The sequence below is a fragment of the Canis lupus genome, chromosome 16, assembly GCF_003254725.2.
Source record: "Canis lupus dingo isolate Sandy chromosome 16, ASM325472v2, whole genome shotgun sequence".
Lineage (NCBI taxonomy): Eukaryota > Metazoa > Chordata > Mammalia > Carnivora > Canidae > Canis > Canis lupus.
Window position 1 is genome coordinate 54,022,568 of NC_064258.1, and position 25,824 is coordinate 54,048,391.

The window sequence follows — 25,824 nt, forward strand, 5'->3', positions numbered from 1 at the left end:
ATATTTCAAAAATTCTAACATAGTATCTTTATAGATATGTACATGCATGCATGTATGTATGTGTGTGCATATATGTATGAGAGAGGGAGGGACAGAGAGTTGCATGAGGCAAGGGTCATTGATTGATGACTGTTATTTTGAGAAGCTAGCAGGTGCTTGGAGCTCTGTATCTCATAGGTACTCAATAAATAGTTACTGAAAACTAAAGAAGGTAAAAATTTAAGCAGAAATGTTATAATTCCTCAAATGAAGATTCAACTCCATTTTGAAGGAGAATCATCATCCAAAGAACTCCACTAGGAAATCACACCATTATTATCCCTATTTTATAGATAACAGAAGAGAGGCAAAAGGCAATTAGATCATTCTTCCCAGTCATAGAAGTAGTAAACTGCAGGTGCAGAACTCAAATACTTGTTTCTAAGACTCTGCTCTGGTTTATTCTTCTATCTCTAGTAAAGGAGGGAAATTGCTGGTTAATTTGGAAAGTTTATTTATTTGCAGGGGGCGTCTTGTGAGTTTATATGGTGATTCAAATTATTACTATTTTTAGTTCAAAAAAGTTTACATTTTCTAAGCATATACTATCTGATTAGGAAAAAAGGTCTGTGGACATTCTTAGTAATATAAGTAATTCAAAATTCACAAATTGGTCTGTAAGGAAGAAAACAGAATTTATCATACTTATTAAAAAGTTAGTAGAAACCTTACAGTCCTAAGTGAGAAAAGTCAATCAATATACACACCTAAGACCAGTACAGAAAGATATTGGAAAATGGAAGAGTCCCCTTCAAAAGAGCCACAATAGGTACAATTGTGCCCTAATACACACACATATGGCACACTCTCCTCATTTCTCCTTTTTTTTTTTTTTAGATTTTATTTATTTATTCATAGAGATGCAGAGAGAGAGAGAGAGAGAGAGAGGCAGAGACACAGGCAGAGGGAGAAGCAGGCTCCATGCAGAGAGCCTGACGTGGGACTGGATCCTGGGACTCCAGGATCATGCCCTCGGCTGCAGGCGGCGCTAAACCGCTGTGCCACCGGGGCTGCCCTCTCCTCATTTTTCTGAAGTTGATAGATTATAGAGGTTGGTAGTTGGTAGAAGTTAATAGAGGAAGACAAATTGATTACCAAGAACCTTTCTACGTTTATTATTGGTCAAGGCATCTTTCTCTGGATCCTTGAATTTTGTCCCCGCTGACACAGTCAAGCAGAGAATTAAAGAAACTAGATGAAAAATTCAGGTAAAAATTTGGAGGTGGAAGATGCATTTCAAGAGAAGGAAAGTTTTGGGTTGTTTTTTTTTTTTTTTTCCTTTGCTTTAAATTTTCAGCTTATTGAATCCTTTTGATCAAATTAACTGATTTCAGCTGGTCAATTGCCTACCTAGACTTAAATAAGAGAAATGAAACATCAGTAGTTAAAGTGTTGGGGTTTTATTTATACTATTAGTAAATTTTTCTCATATTGAACTGCAGGATTTTTTAAAGAATTTATTTATTAGATAGAGAGAATTAGAGGGGAAAAGGCAGAGGGAGAAGGAGAAGCAGACTCCCTGCTGAGGAGGGAGCCTGATGCAGGGCTCAATCCCAGAACCCTGGGATCATGACTTGAGCCCAAAGCAGACACTTAACTGAGTGAGCATAGTTTTCATGCTTATGAATGAGTTCAACTTCGAGGAAAGAATAGTTTTCTAAATAGTGATTTTTTTAGTGCCTCTTTTCTTGTCCCTTTATCCCTTTAGTCCATGTGTTCACGGATACAAATCTCTTCCACCCTTTGAAAATAGAGTCAGGCTTATTTTCAAGGAAGATGCTTTCGTGATGTTCACTTAAGTGTTCTCATCTCATTACAACGTTCTTCAAAGCCCCAGTTCCTAAGTATACAGGCAGGTCCTGATTGTGGTCCTCACAGGCAGGTCCTGATTGTGGACATTAACACCTCCACCCCCACCCCAAGCAGTGGCTGGAGACTGTTCCTCCTCACTGCCTCTCCATCCCTTCCTGCCCCTGCCCCCCACCCAAGCCCTACTGCTCCTGTCTCATAGCCTGGCCCCCCAGATCACCTAGGGCAGCTTTTGGTACCCATTTGTTCCCACTCTATCCTTACACTTTATTTCTCCGGGACATCACACCCATACCCACAGACACCTTTCTGAAGCTCTCCTCTTTCCTTTGGCTTCTTTTGGTTTAACAATAAACCCCTCTTGGTTCTCTGTCTTCACATCTTTCTTCTTCCCAGACATATTTACTACTTCATTTGCCTTTTTTTTCACTCCTTAAGTGTACCTGTTCTCCGGGTTTCTATTATGAGACATTTCTTCTTTTCATTCAAAATGATCTCGCCAAGTAATCTCCAAGTAATGTGCAAGACTTCAACTACAGCTTTAATATCGTTGGCTTTTAAATGGCTTGCCGAAGCTCTAGACACAAATCTAAATGCCTATTAGACATAAATTCTTAGGATTTTATAAGCAGATCTGTACATCTTCCTATCATTTCTACTAATATAGGGTTTAAATAATGGTCAAATTTTATACATACAAAAATCAAATAAGCAATTTATTAAATATTGCTTATTTTCTAAACCACTTTATGTTTCTTCTCTTACACTGGTTTTTAATGTAGGGTCCTGAAACGTCCTAAGAAGTAGATAAAATGCAGTATATTTAGACCCTGCAGAATTCTCTCTCTTAAAATAGTTTTACCTAGTGCAAAGGATTTCTATCAGTGACATTTTGTCCAATAGGAAGTTTCCCCCAAACTGCATAAACAAATGTCCTTCTAGGGAAGACACTGGTCAAAGTCGTAGTATCGGAATATGCTGAGATTATCTAGGTAGCATGGATAGTATTCTGGAGAAGATCCAGAATCTTGAGAATGTATTCAAATAAGAACACATCGTTCTGGCAATCGGTATGCGTATCACACTCATAGTCATTAGCTTGTGTAATTTTTATAAAGTCCCATGAGCAATGGGTCAAATGATTCCTCAGTTTACTGATTTTAAAGAAATTTATAGCTTAGATAAATTAAATGACTCTTTCAAGTTCACACAAATTACAAATGGGGTTGCTATTAAAAATGCCCTGTCAGGGTGTGACCCTGCACCTATTCTTCCTAAGGGACATATGCTAAGTAGCTGAATTTTTCAATGAATATATATGAATACCTTTCAAATGAAGAAAATGTACATTTTATAATTTAGGTATCTCTGTTTCATTATTCAAAATTCATTTCCTTGGATCTCCTGTAGGACTAAATTAGCAACTAATACAATTTCCTAAAGATTTTCAATGATCTTTAGGTGTTGGCATGAAATTATAGTGACGGGCCAAATCACAAGGGTCTGAAGTTTATCATCATTTTTAACTGTGCTCAGATTGCCTAAAAGGCACCAAATAACATCAGAACAGTTCAGCTACAGTTTTTGGACAACAAACTGATCTTATCAAGCAAGTAATGGCCAGGATTTCACTTTTACCATTATTATTGATAATTTAGATTTTAAGAACCTTGGGAATGTAAATCCACTTAGTTTTCTTAATTACTAATTTATTTGTATATTCAGTTTAAAATGTTGACTTTGAAGAAGGAAGAGGAGAATTAAAGTCCCCTATAGACAAGGCATTCAGAATAAGACTTTAAATCTTGAGACTCTAACCCACAAACATGCATAATGTCCTACTGTATTTTAAGCTTATTACTTTCATAATACCTTTGTCAAAATAGCAGAAACAAACCTCTATTCAGTGATGAATGTGTTTATTTTTCTTTCAAACATAAGAAACTCATAAGCTATCTTGGACAAATGTAAAACTACTTTGAGGTAGAAATTTAATTTGGAATAAAAATCAATTTTAAGTCTCTGTATTCAGTTTACATAGAATAGGACTTAACCAAACACTTCTAGGTTGTGTGGCCAATAGCTCTTTACTCTTATATCACAAAGATATTTATATCTGTGTGACTTTTTAGTAACCCTTGGAATAATCTAGGACTCTGAAAAATATTCTTTTTCCCTGAACATGGTGGTCTGTTGTGTCTCTGGTCTGTAATCATTAGCTGGTTATCAAAATTGTAATATGCTTTATAAGAGTGATATGAGATAAACATATGGACTATTTATTATTCTGATAAAGGATACAGATTAGAAGCAAAACAGTTTTTGCGATGTAATCATAAAAAACTTTTGCATCCTTGCATACATTATGCAGCACGGCCTCATCACAAAGAATTAATCTCACTCTTTTTGGATGCCAACATTTACCATAAGTGCTTTCTCGCATTGATATAATTTTTTCTTCTCTTTGTCCCTTCTCTGTAGTTGTTTGAAATTACAGTGCCTCTCTCTCAAGGCCCCAAACCAGTAACAATCAGTTTTGCCAATCACACTTCCTGCCGATGCATGTCTAAACTGGATGTTTACAGACAAGTTCATTCCATTATTAGACGTTCCCTGCCAGCAACACTACCACAGTGAGTATGAATTAAATCTTTTTTTTAAATCTTTTTTTTTCTTCATCTACTAATATAAAATTATTTTCAAGTAAACACAGTTTATTAAGAGAATTTTTGTGATGTTTGCTATAACATACTGCACCAAATACAAAAGAAGACATTAATTATTTGCACCACGAAAATAAAATTAGACTGAAACAGGAAAGCCCTGTAGTAGTAATTCATAATATAAGTAATATATAATATATGACAATATATAATAATATAAAACAAGTATTTCTGTGGAAGGACACACATCTCACCACTCTTCATATTATCAGTGATTTAGCCTAATCTGACATCCCTGAAATCAAGTGTGCAAAGTCATAGGTGATGTTACAGCTAAAAACATTTAAGCCTCAGTAAGATTTTTGGTCCAAAACAAAAACATTTAAAAAATTATTTTACATCTGTTAGCATTCAGTTGCCTTTCTTCAATCTCACTTATTTTTTTCTCTGTTAATATTTGTTGTTGCAGCAAGGAGTGAATACTGAAATATTGATGAATTACTTGACAGAATTTTTGCTATTATTTCATACTAACATTCAAAGTAACATTTGCTATTCAAGTTCCTTTCTCATATTTTTTAGTCTGGTAAATGGCAGCAGATGCTGCACTGGGTCACACAGGAGGACCTAGGACAGAGCATCAGGTATTGACTCTGGATAGGTTTTTTTTGTGTCTCAGGAAAAATGAGGCCTCCTCTCTGCCAACAAGTAAAGCAGTTATGGCAAAAACTAAGGATAACCTAATTTGAGTGAAGTCTGTCCCGAATGTGGGAACAAAAAGGCCTTACCAGCATCTGTGAGTAAACTGACACTGCTGCATAGTGGTACAAGTACCCCCCAAATTGTAAGTGCAAGTTTACTCACACAGCTCCTATCCCTACCACCTGTGGCAGCTCATCCATGCTGAGGGCTCCAGCCATTATCCCCATGCCGTTCCCAGAGTTAGGTTTCAGGTTGATTGAAAATATTACATCTAAATCTCTCATATTGCTGTGTTTATAATTATATTAGATAAAATAGGTACAAAAATTAAAGATTTATAATTCTGTTTATTTCTACATTATTCATAACACTTGGCTCTCATATTCTTTGAGACCTTGAAATCACATGGTTGTTATTTGTTACTTTTTTTCCCTTATGTCACAACCACAACACTATTGATTTTGGGGGGTGGACAGGAGAGATCTGCCCCAGTGTGTATCTCATTTCCATCACTGGCATCCTCGTCCACTCCATCTTGCATGTATGACTGATCTCATGTCATGGCATTCAGATCAGTTTTTTAGTATCAGATCTCTCTCCAGCTCCTGCATGATGTCACATGTAAGCTCTAAAAGGTACCACTTCATTCATCTGACCAGAAACTGTTGGTGGCTTTCAGCTACTCAAAGAACTGAATGCAAATTTGTCAACTCCTCATTCTGTGACTAACCTTCCATTCTTGTCTTGCTTCTCATTTCTCACCAAGTGTGGGTTTTATAAAGTCTCATTCCCTGAACACCAAGCTCATTTCCTGCTCTGTATCTTCTTTCTATTCTGGCCCTGGCTTAAAATAAGTTCTCCCTTCTTTTCTGCCTTCCTAAGCCCTCTCCACTTCTCAGAGTGCATGTAAAGGTCTCTGACTGGCATTTATCCTGTCCAAATACTGCTGCTATCTTTGCTTCTTGAATGCCCACAGCAATCACTGTATTTGCTTTCTCTTTGCATGAATTTGTCGGGGTCTATAAATGTGGCATGTACAACCAGACTGTGTCCATTTCAGGTACAGGTAGATTCATATCCTCCTCTATATACAGCTTATAATCAGGCTTGAAAATTATTGAGCCGTTATTATACTTTCAGCCCTTTACATTCACTGTTTCATTTAACCTGTCCCAAAAGCACTTATGAAGTTGGTGGTAGTTATTAGCCTTATTTTACAGATGAAGCAGCTAGTAACTCCAGTGTTGAGGCCAAACAATACACCACTGACCAACCAGTGCTTGTTAGATAAAATAACTTATTTCTCCACAGCATTTTGTAGGAATTGCATGTTTTCCCCAGATTTTTACCATTATTTATTCATAGAACTGCTGTACTATATACACAATCAAAGGCAAGAACAGACAAAAAGAGCAAAAGGAGCCTGTGCCTTTCAATGAGCCAGGTCTAAGCATAAATTCAGGTTTGCCACTAAGTCAGTGTTTAAGGTTGGGTATTCCATGTGTCTGAACTTCAGTTTGCTTATATGTAAAAGCACAAAGATGTAAAGAGGAATGCATGAAATACTGAATGCTTAGCACAGTACCTGGTGCGTAAGAGAGAGTCAGTAAAGAGACTTATTATTACCATTGAGATTCATATCTGATTCATTCATCTGTGTTTTTCAGTATTTTTTACCACTATCTACAATAAGAAATGCACCTCATATTCAAAGTCAGTATGCACTTGGGTCTGTGCAGGTGCAAGATCTATGTTTATATAATATGTGTATAGCATATCTAGTGTATAGATGTAAAGTAAATAAATATGTAACTTTATATGTAGTTAAAATCATATGGAACTATAAAGGTAAAACAAAATATTATTTTAGAACACTTTCCTTTACTGCAGTGCTATCCAGCCCTTTTTTCATTATCACCCCCTAAGGATCCTTTTATAGACCTTTTCCCTTATGGCCTCCCCCATAAAATCTTAATACCATAAACCTACTTATATTGGGGCTTTTTACATACAGAAAGTAATGCAATGGATTAAAAATGACAAAAATATTATAGTTAAAAGTCACATTAAAAATGTAAAAGCTGTTAACATTGAATATAATTTTATAACTACCGTATTTGCTAAGACACTTTTAAGGTAACTTATTTAGTGGTAATCAAATTCCATATGGAAAGTACCAATTAATATAAATATATAACCACATAAACATATTTTTAAAGAAGAGACATTCCACTCTTATTTTTCCAAAAAAAAAAGGAAGATAAGTTTTTAAATAGTTTCTGTAAAATCTTTTAGAGAACTTAACTTTTGCTTCATATGAGAAAACAACTTGTAACTTCTACAGCTGCTAGATATTCATTTAAATAGTGTCACCACTTCTTTCTTCTCAGCATTTGACATATTCTAATGGATTTGGTAGCTTCTGTAAAATTAAATAATAAAATATAAACTATTTTTACTTAATTCCCAAAGCTCACATCACACACCAAAGCACCAGGGATCAAGCGTAAGCAGCACCCACCAGGCAGCTACCAGGCACCTACCTGTCACTCTATGACTTTGAGATTGAGCACTTGGTCCAGAGAAAGTCCTTTAGTGACAGCCCTCTATTCACTATAATTTTATAGCCTCTATCTTTCATATGCTTTGGATATCCTTAATGCCAGTGCTACTCACATGATAGCCCATAAAACCCAATAGAAATTAAATGCGGATTCAAAAGCTATGGTTGGGTTTTGGAGAGCCAAAAACCCATTGGAAGATCTAAGACTTCTCCCCAGCACTCAATTTTTACTCCCTTACAGATGATAGTGTCCCCATCAGTGTATGCCTTTTTACACGTGTTGCCCTTAGATATGTTTTTTCTACTCTATTTTTTTTTTTGAATGTTGGTCTCCACTTATTGTGAATTGTGACCCACAATTTAATTAAAAACAACTGGGCAGCCTCGGTGGTGCAGCGGTTTAGCGCTGCCTGCAGCCCAGGGAGTGATACTGGAGCCCTGGGATTGCGTCCCACGTCGGGCTCCCTGCATGGGGCCTGCTTCTCCCTCTGCCTGTGTCTCTGCCTCTCTCCCTCTCTCTCTGTTTCTCATGAATAAATAAATAAAATTTTTAAAAAATAAAAAATAAAACCATTTGTTAAAAGGGAACAGCCGCCACAATGGCCAAAATTAAGAAATGACAAAAGCAAGGGCTGGAGAGGATGTGGTGCTGCTGGAATGCTCATATATCACTGATGGGAATGTGCAATGGTATGACCATTTGCAGAACATTTTGGCAGATTCTTATGAATTTGAATATATACTTACAAATGCAATCCATAAATTTCCTCCTAGGTATTTACCCTAGATAAATAAAAACACATTTCTCCACAATAACTTGCACACAAATGTTCACATAAGCGTTATTAGCCAATAACTAGAAACAACCCAAATGTCCATCAAAGGTGAATGCCTAAGTAAACTGCAATGTATCCATACAATAGAACATTACTGAGTAATATGAAAAAAATTAACTCTTGAGCTGTGAACTACATGAATGGCTTTCAAAACATTAAGCTGAGTGACAGAAGCTAACCTAAAAAATACATGTTAAAGGATTCAATTTACAAGAACTCTAGAAAAGACAAATACAATCTAAATTGAGAGAAAGCATTGCAGTAGTTGCCTGAAGATACAGATGGTGGGGCATTGCTGGAAGGTGCAAAGGGAAGTTCTGGGGGTGATAAAAATATTCTCTATTTTGATTGTGGTAATAGTAATGTGGGTGCATAAACTTGGGGGAAAAAGAGAGCGGATTTAAGATAGGAGCATTTTATCATAGGCAAAATATTTCTCCAAAAAAAAAAATGGATTTTTGAAAAGCCAAGAGAAACAGGTCCTTTTACTAATGATAATTTTGAAATTCATTTAGGTTTAAAATGGTAGATTGCTTAAAATCTTTATGGTAACTAGGTCAGATCTTTTAAGATTCTCATTATTTCCCCTGGGAAAATATGGGGAGAGCCTCCCAGCCCTCCTTTGTGTGGAATTTGCAATTTCTCAGCAGTGGCCCCAGCCCTCCCCAAGCTCTGTGGTGTCAGCAAAGCTTTCCCAAGTGCATGGCATTATGTCCCCATTATTATGAGGTTAAATAAGTAGTAGACCATCTATTTTACATTACTTATGAAGAAGTATAATTCAATAAATAAATGAATCGTTCATAAAATGAGTCATTCATAAAATAATTGTTGAGTCTCTAAAACGGGCAAAGAATGCTTCAAGGTAGTGTGAAAGAGGATAAGCATGAGGCTAGCTGCTTCTGGCCTCATAGCACTCACAGTCAAAGAGAGATGACACGTGTTATATCTGTAGTAGTAGTAGTAGTAGTAGTAGTAGTAGTAGTAGTAGTTCACTAAATATTACTATGCACAAGCATTGCCCGCACATTGCCTCATGCTCATCCTAGCCCTGTCAGGTGACTGCGCTGATGATTCACACCACAGAGCACAGGGCTGAAGGCTTTGCATACTACATGCAGCCTCCTGGTTAGAAAATTCATTTCCTGCTTTGAGTTTTCACTAGTTTCTGTAAACTTTTTGTGACTCATTTTCTTCATCTGCAAAAAATAAATAAATAAATCCAAATGTTATAAATAACAATGCAGCATAACATTTATAACCTAATCCTCATGATTAACACATTCAGTGACATTATACTGTATTACATATTAGTCTGATATTGTATAATGATGTAACAGGATAAGAGCAATAGTGCGAATGATGACAACACCTAACAAATAGGGATGTGGCAATGTTTATAATCTGTCATCCCTGGTCAACATTATCACAGTGCCTGACACCCGACAGTGAGTTTTCAATAAATTTTGGCTGAAGTTTTACAGACATTTTTACAAATGAGAAAATTGAGCACTAGAAATAGTTAATTAGCACAAACCTAATAGCTAAGAAAAGTGCCAGAAAAAATTAAAATTCAAGTCTTTTTAGCTCTTAAACCCATGTTTTCCCCCAATAGCTGATAGAATTTCTAATATTTACAAAACAAAAACCTTTCAAGTCTCAATACCAGCAGCACTAAAATAGATCAGAAATTCCAGAGACAGAAGAGATTATCTCTAGAAGCAGTTAGATATCAATATTCTTATTGATGTTCTCACAGATTTTTCTCTCTCCTTCCATTTATTTCCTCTTATATTTTCCTTCAGCTTGAACACCATGGATTCCCATGACCCCTTACATGGAGGGCCTCTTTTCTGGAGGGAGTCATTTGTGAATAAGAAGTGATGCCCTAGATTTTGTTAGTTGGTAGAAGTAGTATTCATTCACTCATGAAATTTTTAGGTTGAGTCTTACATATGTGTTACACCATCCTAAGAGATGTAGGACATTTAAAAAAATAGATAATAGAATTCCTTAACTAAAGCAGCTCATGTGCCAGAGTATAAACACAAGTATATCTCATATAATAAGTACATAAAACACATGCTCTGATTTATTGAGTCATTCATCAAACAGTTTCTGTGTGTCTACGTGGTATTGCTATGATGCTAGGCTGAAAAGAATGGTAGACAGGATCGCTCCTCTAGAGAAATCTCATAAGCAACTCAGACCTGTGAACACGGAACTGGACTAGGGTTGCAGAAGAAGTATGTATGCAGGATGCATGCCTACCATCGAGCAAGAGACAGCGTGGACCTGCCTGAGTCTGCAGAACTACACAGAATTGCATCTGCCATGCCAAAGGTGGACTTTTTCTTCAAGTCTCTCAAGAACCATTAGAAGGTACATGTAGGACTCGTGGTATTTACATTGTATATTATAGAAAGAACAACTTGTCCTGAAGGCAGTATAGTAGGTGGGTTGGAGGAGCAAAACAGGAAGTGGAAAAATTGAAGAAGCTTCTGAAATAATCTGATACAGAAATAACAAGGGTGGGAGCCACAGCAGTAGAAATGGGGATGGAGAGGAAAGAGGCGGAAAGACGTTTTTCAGAAAACCCACCACTTGGGAGCTACATGCGTGGGACAACACAGAGGCAGGAGTTGAGGATGAAAGTATACACAGATGATACAAACACGGAATATGTGCTCACAGGAAGGATGGATTGGAAAAGGAGAACATGGGTTGGATATGCACATTGGTATTTGTGGTCTCTGTAAGAAATCACGCCGAAATGATTGGTAAGCAGTGGGATCTGGAGCTGGGAGGACACGAAGATGGGCATACTTCTTTGGTACTACCAGCATGAAGCTGGTGGAGCATGGAAGAGATGAACCCAACCAAGGAAAATACCGTAAAAGGAGAAGCAGCAGCTGACATCATGAGAATTATCAATATTTTGGAAGCTGGGCGAAACAATGGTCTGTGCAGGAGACTAAGAACAGTCAGAAAAAATAAGATTAAAAACTGGTTATTACAAAATCCAAAGGATACTGCAAAACCAACAAGAATTCAAGGAAAGAAGTGATGAGATGACCAAGTATTAGGTAATGCTCAAGAATGACAAGGACTGACCCATTATCTGAAGGACACAGAATGGAGATAGCCTGTTTATTTATTCATAACCTACATTGCATAAGGACCTTGAGAACAAAGCAGAGGAAACAAGAGGGTGAAATTCTCAATTACACATGAGAAACTAAATCAGAGGGATTAAGCCATTTTCCCCACCATCTCACAGCTGAGAGGAGCAAACCAGGGATTTGGAATTGATCCATTCCTTTGGGGACGTAGTCTTACTGCATTTTTAACTTCTTTAAATTAAAAAAAAAAAATCAATCTTCAAACATAATAAAGTCCAAAAAAAAAAAAAAAAACCATCCCAATATATCTCTCCAATCTGATTTGAAATTCAACTGTGTCATATTCACTTAACATACAACCCAAAGCCCCAGTCATTATTCTTCATTCTTATTCATGCTCTTCCATATGTATGGCACACGAATGTGTTAACATATGACAGAAGAAGTAGTACAGCTTGTGGTTAAAATATTTGTGTTAAAATGGTGACTTTATTTTTATCTCTCTACAGTATGTTTTAGACATGTAATCATTTTGAGGTCTGTAGGCCTGGTTCAGTAAATACCTGTATAGCATTCCATTATATGAATGAATGAATGAATGAATGAATGAATGAATGAATGTTCATGCTTATTCTATGATACTCTATGGGAGGCACTCTACTACATATTAGGAAGAGAGTAAAATCAAAGGAGAGGGAGGTCACATTTGAAAGGCAAGTGTCTTGAAGTGAATTTTACCCAGTGGTCAATTTATTGGTCACTTGGTTCTCATTGACAATGTCCCTATAGGATTCCTAAGGGAAACAACATATTCTGGGGACAATGAATAGACCAGAATAACTTAATTGAATGTTAATCAGTGAAGGCCATAGGAGATTAAATTAAAAGGCAATGCTAAGGCTGTGCTTTAGAAGCTTTGGGCACTGGCCTGGAGAGTCTCACCTTTTCTGTAGAGGTATTGGGGTAGCCTGAGGAGTCTTTTTGTAGAGGAATGATGAAACCATGTTCAGCAGAGCCAGGGAACCTTGAATTTTTTTTTTAATGAGTGCCAAAAATAGGTGATTTCAACCTCATAAAGAGGTTCTGTCAGTCTTTGGGGGAGAATCTTGGTGTGGTGAGAGAGGAAAAGAAGGGTGAAAAAATGAGAAAATGGAAAAATCTAGCCTGAAGGCTCATTGTTTTTATTTGTTTACTGGTTTTCATTTCTTTTTTTAAAAAAATGTCAACATTGCTTACCAAGACACTAGATAAAACATACTTGCTTCTAAGAAGTTAGAGTTATTTGGGCTTATTAAGGAAAATTTCATTCTTGTGAGAACTCATCTCTTCTCTAAGGAACAGAGTAAATTTATAGCCCTGGCAACCTTTGATGTAGAACTTGAGTGCTCACTGTCTTTGTTAATCTATAACAGATCCTCGGTCTGAATGCTCAGAAGTTTCAATATCCATGAAGGTTTTTTCTCATTTTAATTGTTCCTTTCCTTTTCATTTCAAAATCATACATAGTTGCTTCACCAAAAATAGAGATAAACAGAACAGCATGATGCATTTAACAAACTGCATCAGAGCAGAAATGCAGAGATAACACATCTGCCAACTAAACTGGGACACAGTCTTGCACCCAATGATTAGAAACTACTTTTCCAGTGTTTTAAAACACACATCTGTGTTCTGGCTTAAAAATATCCTCTTTCTAGGTTTAAAACCCTCATGATAATATGCAATTATTTTTTAAATCTTAATTCACATGTCTCTTCATCCTTTAAAAAAAAAAACTCTTTTTTATCCAAATATTGTCTAACATCTTCAAGTGAGCGCCTATTGATAGGAATTGATTGATCCATGGAACTCAAGTAAGAGTCTCTAGACCCTGGAACATGTTTTTTTCTAAAAGGAAGCTAATTGTGCTGTGCAGAGTACCCACCTTTTGGACTATCTGGTTTCTGCCTTCTAAAAGCTAGCAGTTGGAAGCACAGCATTCCTATGGCTTGCTGACTGATTGGTAGAAATTTTAGCAAAAGGTGGGAAATATTCCATCAGTATATCCTCTGCACTGAGGTTGTCATTGTCATGTTACCCAAAGGTGGGAACTATTAGATCAAAGAGTTTCTCAACTTAATGTCAAGTTCAATTAAAACACACTGATGATTATTTTTAATAACTATCTACATTAGACCAAATCTATCATTTTCTAAATATTTTTGCTAGACCTCTTTTAAGCAGTTTTAGGCTCACAGAAAAATTGAACAAAAAGTACAAAGAATTCCCATATACCTCTTACCCTCCTTCCCCAGATTCCTCCAACACCTTGCATTACATAGTCAAGTATATTCAAGGGCCATGCATGAGGACTCAAAGTAAACACAACAATTCAACGTCTTTGGGAATAAAACTGTTGAAGTACTTTACCCAGGGCTCTGTGGCTCTAATAATGAAAGAAAAGAGTTGCCCTTCCTGCTGCTATTCTGACAAGCAGTCTTGGGCCAGAGGGTCTGGACAGATATTCTTTCAAAGGATAATTACAGATTTGAGTGATTGTTAATCACAGTGGGTGAAGTTCAGATGACATCAGCAGTTGGCATTTAGGGAATCAAAACTGTATTTGGATATTTATCAAAATTATTAACATGGTCAGAGTCCCCCCCCCCCCCGCCCTGCTCCATATGTTTTCATAATACAATACAGAGCATCTTACTGAATAGATATAAAGATGCTTAGAAGGAATGTATGAGAGCTCACAATACCATGCTTTCAACCTAATGTTACTGGATCACATTCCACATTTAATAAGACTTTAGGCAGGATAGCTGTTTGAGAAACATGATTGTGTACTATAGGTACCACATGATCAGCAGAATTTTAATCACTTGGGTTGTTGTAAAGACACTTTATGAAAAGAGATGCCTTTGAGAATATTTGATTAATATCACAGTTAATGTCCACAGAAAGAATTTGCTTTTCTAAAAAGTCATTGAGTGCTACAAGTTGAATTGGTATTCGGTTAATGTTGACATTCATATTGGATGATCTATGTAATATTTTAAGAGATATTTGGTAAATTGGATCAAAAGTAGTTTAAATAAATCAAGATGCAGGATTTTTTCACTTAGAAATATGTTACAAAATATATTACATTCAGCTCAGTTCTCCCTAATACCAAACAAAAGGTGGTAGTGTGTCTGCATTCCTTAAATATGGATATTTGGGGAGTCAGGGAATTTCCCAGTATACAGACACTCTAGTGCCAAAAGTATAGAGAAGATGAAAGAACCCAATCAGTGGTATGCACAAAACAGCCTACTACAGTGTCCAAAGCATGAGAGCTAGCAACTATTACCCAAGATGTAGGATTTAATCTCACAGAACATACTAGTCATAAAATTTCAAAAGAGAGATAAATGATAAGAATAATTTAATCATTAAATACATTGTTTTTGAACACATATATACCCTTAAATTTTTGTCCTCTGATTTTAACTAGCAACAGCTACTTAATTAGCTGAGTGAGTTAATGAAATCATTCTTAGAAAAGCATCTTTTTCCTTCATAACTATTATAAACAGGATTGTGGTTGTGTTTATGGGGCGTGGGGGCGGGCTGAGAAAGGCAAAGTAGGAAAGTTAATTTATTTACGTGTGATTCTCAGCATCGACCTGCTTTATAAATAATTGCATAATCTTCTGCTTTGTAGACAAATTGTGTCTTTAAATCAATGTTTTATAAATACAGTATAAAAATTATTTAAATTTGTTACTGTATTTTACACACGTTGGCCTTCAGAACTTGGAGAAAATTTTCAATAGGATAAAAATGCTTTGGAGATGAAGATATGTAGGAGATAAGTAAATTGTGCTAACTTCTATCCTCATCAAAAACATTTTCTTTCACTCTAAGATAATGTTTGGCAATTGTGTCTCCCTTGTTTTCCACACTAGAAGCTTTAAATGCCAAGAACTTACCATTCACTTTTAGGGTAGGGAACCTCATTTAGTAATTATGAAAATGCATCCAATGCAAATATATGTATCTTTAATTAAATGGTATCTAACAGGAATCCAAAGTTCAACATTAAAATACGTTAACATTGATAAGTAGTATTAGTTTCTTATTTTTGGCAAAGGTTCTAAAGTGATATTTTTCTAGAAATTTAAATTAAGTTGTAAGACTATTGGAAATTAAAATATTTAATTCACCTTGAGCAAAGCATAATTAGTCCACAATATAAAGTGTATGTCGGCAAAAACACTTAAGTTATAACATAATTGAAATTGTTATTCTGAAGGCCATATTTCTATTTATCATGAATGTGCAAAACCAAAAGGGTTAGTGTAGCCAGATTATATGAAATTAGTCAATGTTGTAAAACTAGACACTAGACACCTTGTTGTTTTGTCTGACATTTTCAGAAATACATTCCTACATTTGTTTCTACAAACGGTCCATGGTTTTGAATTTATATTTTTAAAGATGTGAAATATTCAAGAGGAAACTCTTTTCCCTCACCACATGAAAAATAGGAAATGTTTTATTTTCCTATCCTGTTAGGGTGAACAATTTTGTATACCTACTTTAACTTCAGCACAGATACTTTAGTGCATTCCCCTGCAGTTGAAGACCTCTCCTGGACCAGTCCCACTGAGGCTAGTGACTGAGCTCATTCTTGACACTTTTCCCCATAGAAATAAATAGCTCAGATGCGTTTATCGCCTTTAATGACCGTAACTAAAAAACGAATACACTGGACTTTGCTACCATATACACACATACACATACACCACACGTGGGAGAGGGGGAGGTTATATATTTGAGGGAGTGTACATGCATATTTACATATGCATATAACAAAATATATGCATGTAGAGAACTGAAATATAGTTGCAGAAAGAAGTCTTTATCACATGCATTCTAATAGTATTTTATTACGTATCCTTCTTTTACCTTACAAATGCATTTTCCAACCCTTATAATTGATTTCATAACCCACTGATGGATTATAACTAACAACTGGAAGAACACTGGCTTAGGTAATAGCAGTATAAATCACGTATTGGCAAAATGATAATGTCTTTCTACTGCAACCACCATAGCACTGTGCCCTCTTGATACCAACATGGGAGTGTGTTCCTTAAATCATGTATATGTCAACATGGAAGCAACACAGCCAAAATGGATTACCTTCATTTATAGAAGAGTGGTCTGAGTTTCATTCAGCCAGGATTTATTGCATTACTATTCTATAACTAAACGTAGGAGCATCTTACTTGATGGAAGGGACTAAAGCTTTGGAGAGGAGGTAAATGAAAAAACAATGATATTGTTTTGGAAAATGGAGAAATACTGTTCAAATATTTTTGTGGGACAATGTACAACCATGATTAACCAAGAAAATAGTAATGACAAAAATATGTGCTAAATGAAGACTTGCTCTTGGGAACACATAAAGTTATTAGGAACGTATAGGGTTCGCCAAGGCATGCAGCTAACTGAAAAAGCAAGGTTTCGAATAGCATGTAAGCTTCTGTATAGCAGAATGGGAAAAATATAGCAGAATGGGAAAAAATACATACATATACATTTTATTTTATTTATAAAAAGAACCACTGAAAACATAAACCAAAACTACAAAAAGGATCAGCATGCTGAGGACATGGATCAGAATCCTCTGAATATCTATTTTTCTCATAATTTTAACAGGAAACACACAAATTTTCAAAAACTTAAATTATAAAGAAAAAGGCATATAGTATATGCAGGATAAGGCAAATATCTTACTTTTATACACACACACACACACACACATATATATATATTGTATATACCTAAGCAAATATGAAGATTGTTAGGAACAAAACTTTTAATGGAAGTTATTAGTATGAGGTCAAGAGGTAAATTTAAAAACCAGTAATGTTAAATCATATTTGGAAATAACACTAAGACTGTTTTTTTTTTCCTTAAAACTACCTACAGGTATCTTTTACTTAAGAGCAATAACCTATTTCCAAAAATATATATTGCAAACAAATTTTTATTGTGTTAAACGGGAGGAATTAAGCCCCACACATACCTAATTTCCTACAAAGAACTTAAAGATAATACCTGTAGAAAAGTAACACCCTATCTTGATAGGATCTGAAATGCTCAAACATGGTTTCCTTGACATCCAACAATTGTTATGGTTGTCAACACGTGGCTTCCTTATATGTGATTACCTGGGTTATTTGCATGCTGAATGAGAAATTATTAGCCCATGTTATGGGACAGCGGATAACACACAGCGTTCAAAAACTTTTTAAAAATCAAAAATAAATTCAAGATAACTTTCCATCATAGATGGTTTTCATTAAGCTGGAGACATGGCCCTTGAAGGAGGTTACAAGGGAGGAGGATAAGGGTAAGACAGTCATTGCCATTTGAGGTTGTGTCAAGAGGTGTGCGGAGAGGGTTTTAGGCAGACTGCCTCACGGAATGGAGCAGATAGAGATCCTCTGGGTCTTGGAGCTGCTGTAGAGACTCCTGGGTGGGAGAGATGCCGTGTATCCTCAGAGGTGGTTGTTGAGGAAAAATGCATTAACAAAGCAGATGTGCTTACACGGTTCAAAAAGTCCTTCCTGAGGTGCTAAATGAGACATCAGGCTGTCTTTTCAAGAAAGGCGTATCGCTGTATCATCACACAGTAGGGCCCTGAAACTTTTCTTAGCAATATCCAAAGCACATGACCTGTGTGTTTACACTCGGTGCACCTGTTAAGATATCTACGCAGGACTGTCATGTTCTATCAGCCTGGAATGTAACTCAACACTCTTCTATCACATATTGTTCACGATATTGAATGTGAAAGATCATTATTTCCCCTGCACTGACCTCAGCTGAAAAGTAAGGTAGTGAGGGGTTTATAGACACTCCCTAAGTTAGGATATTAAGAGCCAAGAATCCTTCTAATGGGTGAACATTAACTAAGGAGACATTCTGTGGGGTATGCGTGCACTTCCTAGCTCCGCACCCTGAAAAGTCAAGAAGTGATGTAACCTGATGGCACCCAACAGACCGGTTCCCACATGCCATTTCTCAACAAACAGAATTGGGCTCCTTGAAGGAACGGCCGTTTCTAGGTGTGGGGGAGACAGTGGGCAAGAAGAGCTTGTGACTTCTGTTTGTCTCAGAGAACAGAGAAGCCCCCCACTGCCCGGCTCATTTCAGCCAGGCGCCAACATGAAGGAGTCCCAGTTAACCAGCAGTCAGACAGCTGGAGCAGAGGAGCACTCCGTGGGCTTGATTGAAGCCCGTATGTTCGTAATTTTTACTGAAAGAAGTAGTGAGGACATAAGAGGAGAGACGGAGGGAGGGAGCGAGGAAAAACTAAAACAGCAGCAACAACGACGGCAAACATGGTCTTCGATGCCTTCCCGGTGGAGTGTAGAGAGGAAATTTTGGATTCATAGACCCTTTACAAGTATCTGTGTTTCAGAAATAAGTCATAAAGGTCAACATGTGAAGATGTTTCCTGTGGAATTGTTTGAAAAAGCCACAAATTGGAAGTATTTAAATAATTCCCAAGAGATTAATCGTAGTGCTCATGCATTTTATGGACCACTGTGTAGCCACTAACAGAACATTTTGGAATGACCTACGAAGATATGCACAATATACTGTTCAGTGGAAGTGGAAGAAGGCAGTTGCAGAGTGATATGAGAGCTTTATCCCCTTTTTACACACATAAAACCACCATGCGATTATACAAATAAACATATTTGCCTTATCAAGATAAAGGTCTGGAGGGTTAGAAGACGGGACCACTAAGTGGTCAGCTCTGGGTTAGAATTTGACTGCATATGTAGGGGCAGGCGGGGGGGCAGTTTGAGAAGGAACTTCCACATCTCATTTCATATATCCTGACGTCCTTCCACAGCTTCCTCTCAAGCATGCGCCGGCTTTGTGATGCACGGGTAAGAGATGCTCCCTTCTGTGTCCCAGGTAGACCATTCTTGCTTAACTCGTCTGTCTCTCCCACAGGTGCCAAGCTGCAAACAAGACTTGCCCCACAAATTACATCTGGAATAATCATCTCTGCAGATGCCTGGCTCAGCAAGATTTTATTTTTGCCTCAAATTCTGGAGATGGTAAGCAGAACGATGTTTTAAAGACTAAATGCCACGTGTCTCTGGTTTGATTCACAAATAATTTAATATTGCTAAAATCACCTGCACAACCTTCAGGTTTTCATACTCTGAAGTAAGCGGCTGTAAAACGGGATGCTTTCCACTTGACATTGGTACTGTTTTGAACTCCCTTGTAAAGGAGCGTACTCATGTTTGTGCATCACCCTCTAATGAAAAACATAAAGAGAGGCTTCTAAATGCTTTTAATTGTCTCAGGCCACACCCGAATGAAGTAAGGTGTAGTAAAGATGTCTGACTGTGTTTGTCTAGACTCTACAGATGGATTCCATGACATCTGTGGACCTAACAAGGAGCTAGATGAAGAAACGTGTCAGTGTGTCTGCAGAGGGGGGCTCCGGCCTTCCAGCTGTGGACCCCACAAGGAACTAGACAGAAACTCCTGCCAGTGTGTCTGTAAAAACAAACTGTTACCCAACTCGTGTGGGGCCAACAGAGAATTTGATGAAAACACGTGCCAGTGCGTATGTAAAAGAACCTGCCCAAGAAATCAACCCCTAAACCCTGGAAAATGTGCCTGTGAGTGTACAGAAAATTCACAGAAATGCTTCTTAAAAGGAAAGAAATTTCAACATCAAACATGCAGGTAAGAAATCTCCAGGGGCACCCCAGGTGGCTCAGTGGTTTAGCGCCACCTTCAGCCCAGGGCATGAACCTGGAGTCCCTGGATGGAGTCCCGCGTTGGGCTCCCTGCATGGAGCCTGCTTCTCCCTCTGTCTGTGTCTCTGCCCCCCCCCCCCCCCCCCCCGTCTCTCGTGAATAAATAAATAAAATCTTAAAAAAGAAAAAAAAGAAGAAATCTCCATGAACAGTGTTTGTTTCTCTTACTGGGAAGAGTCTTCTCAACCAAAATAGCAGGTGCTTTTTAGAATGAGACCAGTAAGTTCCGGAAGACAAGTTCTGTTATTTTCTAACTGATGCTTGACTTTGACTGAGACTGTGTTTACTCCTGAAAAAGAAAAAAAAAAAAAAAAAAAAAAAGTAAGACCAGAGCCCTGAGACCCAAAACCAGAGCTGAGCTCAGAATGCACTCCTCCTGCTTGGCCCGAGGGCTAGGGCTGAGGCCGTGGTGCTGAGCGCAGGCTGGGAGACAGATGCACAGGAGAGTCACTTGAGGAGCATTTCCAGAACATCCAAACACCCACACCTGTCCCCTGCCCAAATTCTGACACCTAATGGAGGACAGCTGCTCCAGGTGCAGAAAATCTCAGGCAAAATTTACAAAGGATAGGATCACGCCACTAAATGTAGAATTGTATCTAGAAAAATACTTAAGCTAAGTATTTAGTGGAATTGGAGAAATAAATTCTATTGTTAAAGATCACTCAAGGCTCACTCCTTGAACATTGATTCCCCTTCTTCACCAAGAACAACAAAATAAGACTTAGACTCAAACAGCACCCTGAACTACTTACTTCCTCTTTAACCTCAGGGTAAGTGGAGTCGGGGTGGGGGAAGGTTACTCTTTTAGCCAGATCTGTGTTTTTGGCATTTCCTTCAACACTGCTCCACCAGACGGGTCTTCTCTCTTCCCTGTGTTTGACATCTTTGACTTCTTTTCTTTCCCCTGGGTTTCTGAGAGTTCCCAAGCCTCTTCTATATTTTTAGCATCTTACTGTGATGCTGAGCACACTTTAGCAGTGAAGCTCTGTCCTCTTCAAAGTTGCTCCAAGACCTAGGCATTTAGGATTTGCCTTCACCTCTTTCATCTCTCATCTGTTCAACCAACTGTAACCCAGGGTATGCCCCAGAGCGCCATGAGGAAGTTCTGTTTGAGGTCCCAATAGACTCGACTGCTAAATCCAGTGGACAAGTTGGTCTTCGTGTAACCTGTCTTCTCTGTACCTTTTTCTTGAAGCACCCCTCTTTTGGCCGCCATAACATTTTACTTCCATCACCTCCACTGGGTTCTCTTCTTCCAACCTACTCTTTAGAGGTGCCAGTAATGCGCAGACAACAGATGATCACTCACGTGACTTAAATCTTAAATTTCATTTATTTATCATTTCACATCGGCACTAATGTTCATTACCTTTCCCCAGTAAATAAAACGTCCATCTTTTTTAATCCTCATGAGTTTTGTGCTCCCATTTGAATTTATATTTCTAGTGATCTATCCACACTAACATTTTAGCTACCACTTAAGGGAACTTCAGTGAATCTAGGTAACTCTTGGATGATATTTTATCTTCCATTATTGCTTTAGAGTGCCTTATGGGGATGCTTTTGTTTCATTTTTAGAATATTTTGAGCAATAACTGTATTTCAGTTTTACTTGCAGATCCCCTACTATATCAGAGGATAGTTCCAAAAAATGCAGAATAATATATAGATACTAAAGATTATTAAACCATCTTGTATATTGAACCCTTCTGAGTGAACCCTAGCATGCTTGCCAAACCTAACTTTGTTTACAGAAGACTAACCAGCCATCATATTTTTCTATAGAATTCTTATATTAACTTAGGAGAAAGATTTCTACCTTTGTATTTCTTCTAATAGTATACTGTTTCATGAAGATTTTCTATTTACTGAAACCTTCAAGTGTTCATTTTTCTAAGGCTATACTTTCAGGTTTTATGTATATATTGAAGCAAAAAAAAAGGTAATTTAACATCTTGAAAATATGTACATTCATTTTCTCTTAATATTTATTCCAAAAGTGAGGGGGGTGCAGAGTATATATTTTTTGCCCACTGCCTTAAATCAGCAACTTTCACTAATTATTGAGAACTGAATCTCTTTAGTAAAGGAATACCAGAAGTCTTGTAAAAATTCATTTGTGCTTAGAAGTAAAATAATAATAATATCTTAATTAGGTATGCTTTCTTTTCTACTAGAGCCCAAGAAATGAAACTTCAGACTCACATTTGCAGTCTCCCTGTAGTGTGCGCTTTTGATTCCCCTGCCAGGTCACCTTGCATTGCTCCCTGGACACCCAGCCCTTTCTCGCAGTGGACACTCACACTCCCACGGCCTCTTCAGAGGCAGCTCCCATTTGCTGGAGCACCAGGGCCCTTTGATCATCTGCCCTTTCACCACTGCTGGAAACCAGGAAGTCTAGGGTAGGAAGAGAGAGGGTGCCCCTAGCAAGCACTGTCCTGCTCCCCCTGCCCCAGACCACCCCCTTCCCACCTGGAGCCCAGGCGGCTTAGACAGAGACATGGAGTGAGGTTGGGGCTCCCCACTGAGGACCACGGTCCTGCCAATGTGGCTGCAGTTAATCCCTTCCAAGTCTGGGTTCCATATAAGTCCCAGACTCTTGTGAACTGTGCCACGCTTCTTTGCTCACACCACATCGACAGACCTGAATCCCTCACTTTCACGGTTTCTGGGTTAGGTTCCTTTCATCCGGGGACGCAGAGAGCACTTCAAAAGAACCAACACTCACATCATCTCGCTCTCCCATCTGTTCTAGCAGCAAGACTGCTTTAGGCTTTTCTATTCTTCCTCAGTTTCTGTTAAGTCTCAGCACAAACTTCAATAAGATGTAAACCTAAGAATAATTTTATGATAAAATGGGTAACTTTGTGCTCATTTTAAATCTAGAGAAACCACCATGTCTGTCACATAATGAATTCGTTGCTTTGGTCTTTAACAAAAATGTGTTCCTCCTTGTTTTTCTAGCTGTTACAGAAGACCGTGTACAAACCGACTGAGGCATTGTGAGCAAGGACTTATATTTAGTGAAGAAGTATGTCGCTGTGTCCCTTCATACTGGAAAAGACCACAGATGAACTAAGACTGTACTGTTTTCCAGTTTGCCATTTCTTTATCTTGGAAAACCGTGTTGCCACATTAGAACTATCTGTGAACACAGAGACCTTGGTGGGACCATGGAGACAGAGACAGAAGTCAGTGTTTGCTGACCTGTGTGGATAACTTTACAGAAACGGACTGGAGCTCATCTGCAAAAGACCTCTTTTAATGACTGGTTTTTCTGCCAATGACCAGACAGCTGAGGTTTTTCTCTTGTGATTAAAAAAAAAAAATAATGACTATATAATTTATTTCCACTAAAAATATTGTTTCTGCATTCATGTTTATAGCAATAACAATTGGTAAAGCTCACTGTGATCAATATTTTTATATCATGCAAAATATGTTTAAAATAAAATGAAAATTGTATTATAAACTGGAAAGTTCAGTCCGTTACTATCAAACACAATAAGCAAAACTTGATGATAGGAAAACATTCAAACATTCCTGCTCTTTCTCTTTTCCTCCAGCCAGATGTCAGATTTTGACTATTATGAAAATGTGTGATCCTAGAAAAGAAAGTTCCAGAGAGACAACAGTTGCTATTACATTTTATTTGAATTCATCTCTCACTATACGTCATGATTATGTTTTAGCATATGACATTTTTAAATTTATAACCAAGTGAGTCGATATGCTGCTTAGCATGTCCATGTGATGGAAGCTATTCGGTGCACTGGGATCATTCAGACTCTTCACTTGCTTTATTATCCCCCGGTATGTATTCAAATGGCTTTTAAATATTTTACTCAAAAAGAATCTTGCCCAGATATTTAACTCCTCCTGACCAACTAAAACGCTTTTTGTGAGCTGAAATGCTCCTCTCTGGCACATATAGACTGGAGATCATGTTTAAATACTCTTATATATTAAAAAGGAGACATTTCAATAACACAATTGAAGTACTTGTCTCATGTTTAAGAGGACATCATGCTAAAATACTTTTCTCTGGGAACAAATATTTTGCCTACATAAACACAACCATATGACTAGTTCACTTATTGACAGAGGATTATTTGCTGGTCAGATAGAGCTGCTAGCAAAGAATAAAACATAACTGCTAGCAATACATAAAAAGATAAGGCTATAGCAATACATAAAAACAGTAATCCTGAAAGGAGAAGAAAATTCTATCAAGCTATATAAATATAAGCTTCCTAAAGCTTGCAAATTTAACAAAAATGTTTCAAAATGGCGTAGGCAACAACTCAAAATATCATCCTCTGTGTTTTGCCATAAAATAGTTTTCTTTAAAAGTATTTCAACAGACTGATGCGTTAAACATGTTCTGAGTATTTTCAGTATTGACTTTTAAAATAATGTTACGTGTAATGTTTAGAAAAGTCCAGTTACGTGCTCTGCATAACTTAAACATAGAGTTTATAAGGCCGATTTTTTCATGTATTGGGGAAAAAAATGCTCTTCTGAAATTCTCTCATTATATACATTTATGGACCATCTTATTTTTTAGTGAGGATGGCTGAAGCCTTAAGGGACAAAATCTATCCATTATACATCCTTATGTTCAAACCACAGTCCAAGTCATTTTCAAACACGAGAACAGTAGAAGACAATAATAATAACTAATAATACAAAAGAAAAAGCTAATTAAATTTGACTAAAGCTATAGTTTCCATCAATATTGCTCAATAAGAACAAGCTCAGAAAAAAAAAAAAAAAAAAACAAGCTCAGGGATGACTACCAATGGAAATGTGGAATCAAATAAATAACATCTTTCCACCTAATGGGGAGGCATAGTTGGTGTCTAGTCCATAAACTGGTCACCATCTATGAAATTCAACTGACGTTCAATTCAATCATTTTTTTATCACACTTGAGCCAAGAATGTAAGCAAACAAACATTATGTAATCTATTATGGCAATCTGGCTAATTGTTTCTAGTTTTGATACATTTAAAATATATTGAATGTTTAGCAGATTTAGGGGAAAAATGTAATCTAAGTTCAAATGAACCCCCTGAGGCCATGTAAAGAATGAGAGCCTGGTACAATGGCTACTATCAGCTTTAAAAAATCTAAAGTATGTGTTGACAATTAGTTTCTCAGAATATTATGGGTAAGCCAAAAAAAAATCACTAGACCAAAAATTAAAACATGAAGCATGCCAGAAAAATAGCACTTAATTTGTCCCTGGAG

General features: G+C 37.2%; 1 protein-coding gene across 1 annotated transcript in view; it reads left to right on the forward strand.

Annotated features, from left to right (window-relative positions):
• The window catches only part of VEGFC (vascular endothelial growth factor C), a 104,506-nt gene extending 80,463 nt beyond the window's left edge, over window positions 1-24,043 (forward strand). Inside the window, exons 4-7 of the mRNA XM_025434044.3 lie at window positions 4,330-4,481; window positions 19,745-19,851; window positions 20,161-20,494; window positions 23,536-24,043. Coding sequence (XP_025289829.1) covers window positions 4,330-4,481; window positions 19,745-19,851; window positions 20,161-20,494; window positions 23,536-23,650 — 708 coding nt within the window. The 3' untranslated portion in view covers window positions 23,651-24,043. The remainder of the gene's footprint in view (window positions 1-4,329; window positions 4,482-19,744; window positions 19,852-20,160; window positions 20,495-23,535) is intronic.
• The last annotated feature ends 1,781 nt before the right edge of the window (window positions 24,044-25,824 follow it).